Source organism: Schistocerca serialis, chromosome 2 (assembly GCF_023864345.2).
Source record: "Schistocerca serialis cubense isolate TAMUIC-IGC-003099 chromosome 2, iqSchSeri2.2, whole genome shotgun sequence".
Classification (NCBI taxonomy): domain Eukaryota; kingdom Metazoa; phylum Arthropoda; class Insecta; order Orthoptera; family Acrididae; genus Schistocerca; species Schistocerca serialis.
Genome location: NC_064639.1, coordinates 873,202,125 through 873,215,452, shown reverse-complemented (window position 1 = coordinate 873,215,452; position 13,328 = coordinate 873,202,125). Strand labels below are relative to the sequence as shown.

The 13,328-nt window shown below is 36.1% G+C and overlaps 1 protein-coding gene across 1 annotated transcript in view; it reads left to right on the top strand.

The window, feature by feature from the left end:
- The window catches only part of LOC126458197 (fl(2)d-associated complex component), a 583,107-nt gene extending 570,559 nt beyond the window's left edge, over nt 1-12,548 (top strand). Inside the window, exon 6 of the mRNA XM_050095086.1 lies at nt 7,678-12,548. Coding sequence (XP_049951043.1) covers nt 7,678-8,086 — 409 coding nt within the window. The 3' untranslated portion in view covers nt 8,087-12,548. The remainder of the gene's footprint in view (nt 1-7,677) is intronic.
- Nucleotides 12,549-13,328: the final 780 nt, after the last annotated feature.

The window sequence follows — 13,328 nt, the reverse complement described above, 5'->3', positions numbered from 1 at the left end:
GCGGGAAACAGTGAAAGCAGTATATGAAATAGCAAATTTTTTACAGTGTTACGCCCACCAACTCAGTCACATAGTAGCGCACAACACAACACAGCAATTTACAGAGATTCTCTATTTTGCTCTGAAAGTCAGTGAAAAGAACTGCCGTACTGCATAATGTTGTGAAGAAACGTATTCCAAGAAACGCTGACACAATACGGAATTTTAAAACGCGATGTGAGAATACCGCATTTAGGTATAAGATAAAAACAGTTGACTGCCTTGGAATCTTTGAGGGTGATTACAGAAAAGATTATCCAACAACCAGGAAAGCAACTGGACTTCGGAAACTTCCCAACGACGACCAAGATTTTCTCTTTCGGTTTGAGATTTTCTGTAAGGTCCTGCCTCACCGAAACGTTTTGTTTAATCAGCTGCAACGTAGAGATGTTGATAGTGTGAAAGCTTTTAAGAACGTCTCTGATTTCAAGTCAGGGATTCAACTGACGAGAAAGTCTCTTGATTTCTATTATCATTGGGCAAAGGGAATGGAAATGTAGAGATCGCCGGCCCAAAACGTTTCAGTATTGTAGACTCACGTAAAACTGTTGCAAAGAAAATGTGTAACCTTGTTATAGCTAACACTAAAGAGCTTTTCGCACTTAGCAATCACTTGTCAGCAGCTATATTTTTCCAGCCCAGTTTGTTTTCAAAACACAAGCTGTTACTTCCTGGCGAAGAATTTCAGACTATAGTTAAATTATTTGACTCGAATGAAAATGAATTGCGGCAGGAATTGATCTTTGTATTGAGTAGAAATGATTTACAAACTGCAAGTGGAGCTTTAGCATTTATGAATTGTACATAAGAGAATAATTTGGAAACTGTTTCACTGTAGTCAGTGAAACTTCTTCGAATTATTTGTATAATACCAATGTCAACAGTGGAAAGCGAGAGGTATTTCTCCACAATGTAAAGAATAGACTTTCAGTAGAAACGAAGTGAAAGAAGAGAGACTGAGTGTATTAGCTATGTGATCTAGAGAAAAAAAAACACTTCTGAATGTGCATAATTTCAATGAGTTTGTAATTCACCACATTGCTGAAGGAAAGGAGATGAGAGTCGACTTCGTCTACAAACCTAATAATTTAGGTAAGAACGTCGTTTCAATTTTATTCCAAAACTACTGTCTTGCCTGCAGAAATGATTAAAAACCATATACTTTTGCACAGATTTTTATATTTTAATATCAACAAATTGTGCTAGGTGTAAAGGTTTACAGTAGGTCACTTGCTAATACACTGCTATATTTTCGCGTTCAAGAAATGTTCTGAAGAGGAAAATGTTCCACCCGTCTGTTTCAACAGAGGTGCCTCCCCCCTTAGTTTACGGCACACAAGTTGCCACTGGACTAACGCTTCGTAATCGTTCCATTTAGGATCCCCACAAATTGTTACTCTCAGGTATTTATATGGGTTGAGTGAAAAACATTGTGACTCATTGATACTGTACAAGTTAATTGCGTTAAGTGCACGACTTATAGCAAGTTGCCAGCCTTCATACCACTATGGAACCTTAACAAGATCTGCAGAGCTTCGTGCTGTTTTATGTCAACATTTATTCATTATAGATAGCTGCAGCATAGTGTACATGACTTCCAGCCGAATGTGGGTAGGATGCTGCAGGGGGATATGAAATGGTCCTATGGGAGTCAGAAATACAATCAATGTTGGAGCTATATCGAGTACCACTTTCATGAGCAACATAGATGAGTGACAAATTTTAAAGGATATTCCAAGAACAGCGACTTTTCCAGGGTGAATGCAGAAAGACAGGGGTGAAGAAAGAAAATCTGAGGCCTTCTACGCTGTAACCGAACTAAAACACAAGAGAGAACAGCGGCTGGTGGCCTAAACCACCTGTCCTAGAGCAAAGACAAGACAGGATGAGCAAGGTGGCCCAAGCTACCTGCTCTTTACCAGAGGCAAATTACAGGAGAAAGATATTCTCAAGCATTTCTCTTTAGGGAGACCGTGGTAGGTAGTCATACGACCTCCTGATTGGTTACTGTAAGAATGCGAGGTTATTCTGTGTCTTCGTTACAGTCTCTACACTGCACTTGCACTTCAGTGGTCACAGAACAGAAAAATCTTAACAAGAAACGTACAATGCCTGACAAGGTGAAGCATCCAGAAGACGCGGCCAGGTGCCAGTCTAAATTTCGTATATCACACGCCACCGGGACCACCAGAGTGCGTTAGTGTTGTCTGTGTATAGTGTTGTTATTAGGCATGGTAGGAGTTATGAGGGCCGTGAACTGCACCGAATGTTGAATGATCACGGTGAAGAACACGGAGAAACTGTGTACTCGACTGCAGAGTTTCTCCATGTGTGCGGCTGGTCTAACTGCAAAATTTCTACATTTGTGGAGCACTCTGATGTCACAATGGCACAGTCTGGGACTGCAAGCGAATATGAGGACAGGCATCAAGGTTCCAACCGACAGCCCAATTAGGGAAAGTAATTTCACGTAAATATGCGGCTAACACAGTAATCTAACAAACAACAGATACTCCAGGTAGGAATATCAACAATGTAGAAAAAGACAGATTGCCACTTACGGTAATGAAGACACGTTAAGTTGCAGGCGGGCACAATTAAAAGTTTTGGGCCACAGCGTTCGTCAGCAAAAGTGAAACACACACCATTCATACACACAAGCGAGCACACCTCATGCACACATGACCGCCAACTCCAGTATCTCGGGCCGGAATGCCTGTCTGCAACTTAAAGTGTCTCCTTCAGGGTAAGTACTAATCTGTCTTTTCTTAAATTGTTAAAGTAATCTAATAATTGTTTTAAACTTTACTTGAAATTGAAATTTGTTTTTTAAATCTGCCACGGAAACAACAGCACACTCTAGCATCTATTGGTAAAGTAGCTAACCATTCCGCAGCTCGTGGTCTAGTGGCTAGTGGTCTAGTGACTTTGGATCGCGGGGTCACAGGTTCGATTCCCGTCCGGGTTGGGAATTTTCTCTGTCTGGGGAGTGGGTATTTGTGTTGTCCTCATCATATCATCATCATTCGTGAAATTGGCTAGACTGGGCTGTGTAAAGATTGGGTAGCAGATGACACAGTTGAGCGACCCACAAGCCAAACATCATCAAACAACACAGATTAAAGTTTTAAATGTATTGACAACAAACTATCTCCCGCTAACCTACACTGCCTGTTTTAAAGTGTGAAAGATAATTGTCATTACGAAGTACTACTAAATAAGAGAGAAGAACTGATATAATTGATATGAGGTGGCTGTAATATTTCATTATTGAAAAATAGTGATATTGAAACGGTTGCCAGTTCGTTATTTTAACCAAAATGAACACTATTGATTTTCATGGGAACCATGTAAGCTTTTGCGTTATACAGAGCATGTGGAATGTATGGGGACCCTGAATCTGTTACAGTTGTTTCCAGTTATGACGTTGACTGTACAAATTTTATAGAATAACTTCTGACCTTTTCACTGCAAAGTTTACTAAACTACTAGATCATCATAAGATTGGGGGCCTGATCAGTCTGTTCTGTTTATTGACTTCGTTTTGGGCTAACACTTGTAACAAGGCACCGAAATTATGCACACGCAAACATAAATACACGAAAAAAGCATTATTACAAGCCAGTATACTAAATATGAATTATGTGGGCTTTTGAACTGTTATGGCATGTACTTGGTTTTTGTAATCGGATTCCTATTTTATTGCTTTTAGTATTGAGCAAATCTTTAATAATATTTAAAAATGGTCACTTCAGTCAAGCCTTTTTCTTTGCACTCATTCTTTTGAAATACTTTAACTATTCACTTTAGTGACTACACGGAGCATTTCATACAGATCACTAAATACTTGAGAAAATTATTACTCCACGAAAGTTAATAAACGGAACAGTAATGATTCTGCCCCCCCCCCCCCCCATGAACTATGGACCTTGCCGTTGGTGGGGAGGCTTTCGTGCCTCAACGATACAGATAGCTGTAACATAGGTGAACCACAACGGAGGGGTATCTGTCGAGAGGCCAGACAAACGTGTGGTTCCTGAAGAGGGACAGCAGCCTTTTCAGTAGTTGCAGGGGCAACAGTCTGGATGATTGACTGAACTGGCCTTGTAACACTAGCCAAAATGGCCTTGCTGTTCTGGTACTGCGAACGGCTGAAAGCAAGGAGAAACTACAGCTGCAATTTTTCCCGAGGGCATGCATCTTTACTGTATGACTAAATGATGATGGCGTCCTCTTGGGTAAAATATTCCGGAGGTAAAATAGTCCTCCACTCCGATCTCCGGCGGGAACTATTCAAAAGGACGTCGTTATCAGGAGAAAGAAAACTGGCGTTCTACGGATCTGAACGTGGAATATCAGATCCCTTAATCGGGCATATAGGTTAGAAAATTTAAAAAAGGAAATGGATAGGTTAAAGTTAGATATAGTGGGAATTAGTGAAGTTCGGTGGCAGGAGGAACAAGACTTTTGGTCAGGTGAATACAGGATTATAAATACAAAATCAAATAGGGGTAATACCGGAGTATGTTTAATAATGAATACGGAAATCTACTACAAACAGCATAGTGAACGCATTATTGTGGCCAGATAGACACGAAGCCCACGACTACTACAGTAGTACACGTTTATATGCCAACTAGCCCTGCAGATGACGAAGAAATTGATAAAATGTATGATGAGATAAAAGAATTTATTCAGGTAGTGAAGGGAGACGCAAATTTAATAGTCATGGGTGACTGGAATTCGGTAGTAGGAAAAGGGAGAGAAGGAAACATAGTAGGTGAATATGGCTTGGGGCTAAGAAATGAAAGAGGAAGCCGCCTGGTAGAATTCTGCGCAGAGCATAACTCAATCATAGCTAACACTTGGTTCAAGAATCATGAAAGAAGGTTGTATACCCTGGAGATACTAAAAAGGTATCAGATATATTATATAATGGTACGACAGAGATTTAGGAACCTGGTTTCAAATTGTAAGACATTTCCAGAGGCAGATGTGGATTCTGATCACAATCTATTGGTTATGAACTCTAGATTAAAACTGAAGAAACTGCAAAAAGGTGGGAATTTGAGGAGATGGGACCTGGATAAACTGAAAGAACCAGAGGTTGTACAGAGTTTCAGGGAGAGCATAAGGGAACAATTGACAGGAATGGGAGAAAGAAATACAGTAAAAGAAGAATGGCTAGCTTTGAGGGATGAAATAGTGAAAGCAGCAGAGGATAAAATAGGTAAAAAGATGAGGGCTAGTAGAAACCCTTGGGTAACACAAGAAATATTGAATTTAATTGATGAAAGGAGAAATATAAAAATGCAGTAAATGAAACAGGCAAAAAGGAATACAAATGTCTCAAAAATGGTATCGACAGGAAGTGCAAAATGGCTAAGCAGGGATGGCTAGAGGGCAAATGTAAGGATGTGGAAGCTTATTTCACTAGGGGTAAGATAGATACTGCCTACAGGAAAATTAAACAGACCTTTGGAGAAAGGAGAATCACTTGCATGAATATCAAGGCATTATGTGGACCAAGTTGTAAATTGAATCATTGAAGTGTCTTCTTTATAGCAGAGACTATAGCTTCAGTGTTACACTCATGCAGTTCAGCACAGTAAAGGTATATAGATATTATTTTTTAGTGTAATTTGTTGTAATAAACTATAATCAATCCCAAGTATGTACATCCAGCAATATCAGTGGATTCATCAATTAATAAGCTAAATGGTTGATCTTTGCAATCTTGTTTTAGAACATCAGTGAAATGCAGTGCTGACACGCTTTTTATAACTGAGGTGCACTTATTTCGGTGCAGCTGAACTTATTCGATATCTTTTTCATGACTGTCTTAATATCTCTGCCAAATGGTCGATTTCACATTACTAATAAGCACGGTTGTGAATAATGCAAGTCTTGCTTCTTTCTTTTTTCATTCCCAATGGGCTGTGATGTAAAAGCAATTTTAGGCTGCATAGTTACAATGTGCAACAATTTACTTAGCCAAATAGTGGTTGAAGATGTAAAACCAATCAATGAATGACAACCAGTTTTAAAAAAAAAGGTTGCTTACCTTTTTATTTTGTACATACTTCTTTGACATCCCATGAGAGGATCTTCATAGTGACTCCTTAAAACTGTACCACAAAATTTGTACTTCACTACCTGACCCATACTACTTTCAATAATTTGAAGACAATCTTGGGGGTCTTGAAGCCAAGAATCCTGAAACTATTGCATGTATTGTAGTTTCTGTATAGTTCTACATGTATGTAGTCGTGAAATAATACCACACACCGAGAATCACAATTGTATATTGCACACCACGAACGATGACAGTAGAGTTACGTTTTCTGCACATCTGATGTGTGCACCCTGCATGAGCCAAAGAGCGCTCAGTGGTTATTCGAATGTCGTGAAATGAACTATAGCTAGGTGCTACTAAATGATGTCCATTCTGCAGGGAATCCCGCATGTAGTCTGTCGAGTGTGATGATTGTGGTCTTCACAGTAGAAGTCAAATACTCCTGAAATCAAATGCAGTAGTAATAACATATTTCGAAACATATAGATAACTTAGTGGCTGAGAGATCGCATTCTCAGTATCTGTAACTGAATTCTATTAAATTACTAAAAATCCACCAGCCTCTAGAAGCAATATGCCGCCACTAAAGGGGGGGGTAGAAATCCCCAGTTTTAGTGGAAAATCCACTGAATTGGCAACACTATGTTAAATGATGACCCGTACCAGAGTTTGCATTAGTTTACATGACAGAGTGAAGATAGAAATATTTATGGCCATCTTGATCACTGTTGAGTAAGATGTTCGCTAAAATTAATTTTTATGTTGTATTGAATCAAAGATTAATTTTTGAACCTGTTATATTTTGTTACTGCAAACTGTAAAAAACTCAAACGACTAGAACCTTTTAAATTGGTTTTCCTTAGAGATTTTACTATAATGTTTCGTTACTGTATCCAGCAAGTAAAGAATGGTAAGTCAATGCTAACCCCGAATAAGTGCACTCAGGTTCCAAGTAAACAACGTTAAGTACCCACTGACGAATATTTAAGAATAAAATGTCACATAAAATTTACCATTTTAAAAATATGCTGTTACTCTAAATGAATTTGAAAACTTTTACCTGAATAAAAACTCACATTGCATGTACTTGAAATATTTTAATTATGAGGTATTATTGAAACATTACTGTTCAATTTCTGAAAACAACCAACTCGTCCTTCATCGATTAGCAGCCAAAGACGTCAGTTAAGGAGACACAGGAACTACTCACAAAATCAAGAAATCAGTAATTTGCTTGAGATTGGCTGCAGTATATATGTAGATGTAAATGTAGAAATGGCCAGCTTATATATATCTGTAGTTATGTTTAAACTCTAACTTGTGGTACTTCATCAACAGCCCTCTCGCACAGTGGCTGAAAATATATATCGATATAGAAGTGAAACAAAGATTATCTTTAAATACTTTTACATAGATACTGTGTATCCTGTGCACTCACATATACAAGGTTATGTCACATTCTTTATTGTATACAGATCGAATTACATAATTATTATTTCAGTTGGTTCTGAAAGATTTGTTAATTCAGTCATTAATTCCACTTCCATTCGTTCTATTTCCAGATGCGCACAAAAAATTGTCACTCAGTTGGAGACTACACCAGTGAATAGAACCTCAAAGTCTAGTTATTTCCGTTCACCTCTGAAACCTGCCAATAAGGAGGACAAAAGGAGAAGTGAAAAGTGGAAAGATGAAAGGAAAAAAGAAGACCGAAAAGACAATGAAGAAAATTTGGAAAACAAGAAGAAGGAAGAAAAGATGAATAAGAAGGCAGAGAAAAAAGAAGCAAAGCTGGAGAAGAAAGCAGATAAGAAAGAGGAGAAAAAAGAAGCTAAAGCTGAGAAGAAGGAAAAGACAGAAAAGAAAGAAAATAAAAAGGAAGCTAAGGCTGAAGCAAAGGAAAGCAAGAAGGCAGCAAAGGCAGAAAAGAAGAAAGAAAAATCCAAGGCAGAGAAAAAAGAAAAAGATTAGTTACAAAATAGATTAAAGAAAGACTTTTGAATTTTAGAGATAGATATTCGAGTGAGTAATTTACTTGTATAAAATTTTTACATCTAGTTTTATTTTTACTGACTAATGCTCATATGTATTGAAAAACCTCCTTAGCAGTCTAAATCCCATAGACGAAACAGCATCAGGGAAGATGTATTTCAATATAAGGTCATTTTATAATAGTCAGGAAACAATTTTATCAGAATTTTTGCACAAGTGAAGACTAAAATTTAATAATTAGTTTTTAAAAAATCGATTTCTCCTATTTATAACAGAAATTAGAAATTTCTTGGTTTATATTGTCCCTGAAATCATATAACTGTGCCATTCAGTCATCTGTAAGAGGTTGTTTATCAAGTATTTTACTTCCCATAGTCTTTTTTTATGTGACTCACAAGTTAAAAATGGAGCCAACCAAGGAACACAAGAACAATTTTGCTGCAGAAGAAAAAATGATTATGATGCATATCATTATGTCTCTCTTTCTACTGAATGTAGGTACATACTAGAAATGTTTAGGTATTATTCGTTGTTAATGTAACACATAATGTAAAGTAAATTGGATTCAGATTTATAAAAGTTGAAGGTAGATATCTAATTCTAAAATAAAAGCTGATAAAGTGACAGCCTCTTCATATAAAGAAAGTGAGATACGTTACAGAAGTAGAAAACAATTAAACAAGGAAAACAACAGAGAAACATCAGTTTTTTTGTAGAAAGCTCTAAGACATCTAAGTTAGAGAAACTGGGAATGAGAGAGCGAGCGAGTGAGAGAGAGAGAGAGAGAGAGAGAGAGAGAGTAGATATGTGTGTGTGTGTGTGTGTGTGTGTGTGTGTGTGTGTGTGTGTCTGTGTTTCTGTGTGTGTGTCTGTGTCTGTGTCTGTGTCTGTGTGCATGTGTGTGTGTTTGAGAGAGTGTGTTTTTATCTCTGTATGACTACAGGAATTCATTTGGAATTTCTAGCTTTGCACTCAATCTCTTTTTATCCTGTGAGACATATGGTTACCATGATAGACCCCAAACTAATATATATGCGGTGTTGTTTATATCCAATTTTAGTACTGGATTTTGAATGAAGAACAAATCTGTTATGATGCTGGAAGCAGTTATTTGTGAACTTAAGATGCTAGAGTTGTGTTAATATACAGTGTAATTATAGTATGTGGCCTACTAAATGATGTAAACTATGGGAAGGAAAGTTGCAAATACTTTAGGCATTGTTCTTAATTAATGTTTTATTATTTTCATTTTTGTGTATTCCTTGTACAGATGAAGTTGTGTGATTTTTTCCTATTTCCTAACTGTTGTAAAGTCTTCCATCACAAGGCAGTAGCGCTTTCATCCTCAGTAATTGCACAAGCAATTGTAATACTGTTTTCACTATTTCATTTATTCTCTCTCATTGAACTTTCTCATTATGTATCAAGTGTTATCTTCGAAATTAAGATTCTTTGATCTACCAACATATTTCTTGAGCTGATTTCTTCTTAACATTTCGAAACTGGACACAAAAATTCAAGTTACAATCAACACATAGTAGTTATGTGGAAGGACTGCATCTGCATATTTAATTCATTTGGTGCTTACACCATTTTCAGTTGTCTAGCAGCATTTACATTCAGTCATTTCACTTTTCTCCCCGCTAACTCCAGTTTCTCTTCCATCTGTACAAGCAACTATCTGCATCATGTGCTGAAACGTCTTTTTCTCGTTTTCACTCTGTAATAGAGGAATCTAATTATGTCTGCTTAATTTATACTTCCATTTTTTCCTTAGCTTATTACTTCTGTTCATCCTCCAATAGTTCCTTTGCTTAATTTTCTTCATCTTAAATTGTACATTTCTGTAGCTATTTATTTTTCAGAAGTTTTATATTCACCCTCTTTCATCAGATAATAAGTTAAAACAAAATGTGATGTGTCAGATATTCAGTTTATCTACATGTGTTGCTTTCTTTTTATACACATGTATTTGCATTCTGCTGGCCACTTTATGGTGTTTGGTGGAGGCTACTGCAGGTAGCTCTGCTACATCTCACTCCTCCTTTTCCAGTCAGAAATTATTGGTCCAATGGTTTTCATCATGTAGATCGATATCTATATCCCAGTTTGTAGGTAATGTTTGTTCCTATTCACTAAATTACCATGAGATATCTGTTCATCATCGTCAACCTTCTCTTCCTCTCATCAGTCTTACTTTGTTTTCATATATCTATAGAACCAGCAATTTTAAAATTGAACTGTTAACCACTTTAACTTGTATTGGATGTAACAATACTGCATCATAACGGTATCATATATGAAAAAACGTGTTCCTACAGTTCATCAGAAAATTTCTTTTGCTAACAGTCTATAGCATTTGTCAAGTAAATCTGAATAATTACAAATAAAATAACAGACAGAGCAGGTAAATTCTCTCAGTAAATTCTTCACTCACTTCTTAATAAGTAAATACGATTTTTTATGTTTAAGTGGAATTTGTGATAGTAAAATGAACTATGGGATGTTTTGACAGTGGATAAAAGAGAGTGAAATAATATTATTCTTCATGAGTATAATGTCATCCATACTGAGCTAATCATCACATATGTTCCTGAAGCAACATTCAATTTGCAGTGTGGAAGACATCATCATTATCATCAATAGTAGCAAGTACCACATGTAAAGTACTTAGCTACAATGAAGTGTTGTTTCGTCTATGGGACTTCACACATTTTGTTTCAGTTCTTTAACAGAAATATCAACCTACACTACAAACGTTTTGACACACAGGTGATCCACTTCAGACACACTAGTGGTTTGCATGCCTTCTGCAGTTCTGTGTCAGCACCAATCACAGAGATAACTTCAAATTTTATATGAGAGGTTATTACATGTCAAATATGTTTCATGATATTGCCTTTTTTAGTCTTATATGATTTTCTGACCTGTTTGCTTCATTTTTTAAGTATCACAGGTACTATGGTGTTCACAGCAGAAATAAATAAATTATACTTAATATTTCTGCAATCCATAGAACTGTAAAGTTTGTGTGCCTGGAATGGATTAATAAGTGGAAAGCATGTCACATAAGTGTCTCATTTATTTGTTATTGTTGCATTTCGATTAAAAGAATTAGTTGAAGCTGTACTATAACTAAAATAGTATTTATAGATGAGATTTCCTTAATATAACAAAAAGAACAGTATTTCTTTGACACACAGAAAAATGTTTCCAGATATCCAGTGTTGGTGCTTCAAGCAAAGGGTATCTAAAACTGTGATATTGAAATACAATAAGCAAGCTTGTCTCCTGTAGTACAGGTGGAAACCACTTTCTGTTTAATAATTAAAACTTAATAATGCAGTAATCACTCTATACAGTCATGAGTAATTGGTAGAGTAATTAATTTGCAGGAAAGATAAGGCTTAAAAAAAGAAAGCTATTTTTGAAAAGAAGGCTTATTTTAATAGCCAGCGTTTTTTTAAATAATAGCTCCCTGCAGAAAATTTTAATGTATTTTTACAATCATGATTTGTGTATTATTTCCATATGAAATGCACGTTATCATAGTGTTTCAAAGTCATGACCAAATGCTGTCTGCATTGATTTATTGATAACTAAAGACATTTATTCTGAGAATAGGCCTACTCAATTTCACTGTGCATTGTCCACATTTCATCTTCACAACAAGAATTCTGTGGCTCATCAACTAAACTGCTTCAAATTCTAATGTTGAAACTCCAGCAAAGCCTACTCATGAATTCTCAGCTCACTTCACCAATTAATGTCAGCTACTCATGATTACCATTATTCCAATTTTCAATAAACAAACCAACTTGTGTTTAAAATGCTACAATGTGGAGATCTTGTTAGATAAATAAGAAATCACCCATATTTTGACACTGATGTATGAGAGCCATCTGAAGAATGTGCCATGTTTCTTACCTGCAAGAGTTACGAAGTTATACTGAAACTCTTGATTTTGCAAATTTAAAAAAGGTGTTGTAGTACAAAGAAAGTTTTAGAAATGTTAGTGAAATGAGACAATGGTGTAACATGTTATTTGTAAGTAAAATATAGTGTGCTATTTGGTATTATGTGAATAGTGGTAATAAGTATTCCATGTATCAAACCTATATCTGTGATTTGAAGAGGAAAAAGAACGAAACATACGAAACAGGTCTGTGCATCGATGAAGGCTTACTATAGTTGCTGACACGAAAATTGGCAGGTGAAGGTCATTTCATCTCTGTACAGACAGGTAGGGGTTCGTAAAATTTTCAGGCTCCCATCTAATAACACTATTAAAGATAGGGAAAAGAACTTGATAAAATGCTCCAATTGATGTACTTATAAAAGACGAAACTTACTTGGTTATTGCAACAAACAATCTCAAGTTACAATTCTGATAAAACATTACTTTTTACTTCAACCAGGAAAAACATCATATTGCCTCATGAAATCAAGTTGAAAAAATTAAGAATGTTACTGAAGGTTGCTTTTTACCTACTGTAGTTAAGAAATATACAAAAGATATAAAATATGTCGTAAAAACATAATATAAAGTTTTTGTCATGGGTTGGTTAAATTGTCGCTGACTGACTTACATTCGTGTCACCCAAGGAAAAACTTACAGCAAGATAGATTCTCCAAAAACACAGAAATTATTTTTGGAAGCCCAAAAGGCGTGCTACTGTATTAGCCATAACTGATGTTTAATTTTCTTCATTTTTGCCCATGCACATGCTTTAGGTAATGTGGTACATATGCTTTGTTAGGTTTCGTAAATATGCAAAGCACTTCCAGTCACGACAAGATCCAGCACTCAAAGCATAAAAAAAGGGAGAAAAATTTCGAAGTATAAGGCAAAAGCAATGCAGTCAGGTGAAATATGAATGTGAATAAGTTCAAAACAAGTTTCTAGGAAAATCCGCAGAACCGAAAATTTTATTTTAAATCATAATTGTCACATGTAAGCAAATGTTGGGTCAGCGCCAAAAGTCTGATTCGGAGATAATCAACAAAATGTGTGTAGCCGTTGTACAAAAACAGTACAAAAGTTGGGGATCGCGAGATACGCACAAACATTATACAGGTTGCACATCATATATGTGTTTTTATGGTAGCTAGTAGGTTTAAGAACAAAATTGTACACAATTTTAAGAAAATGAAACTTTCTATAGGCAATAATTTTAACATAGTCAACGATACAAGTGTCATCATATACACTTTCTCTCAT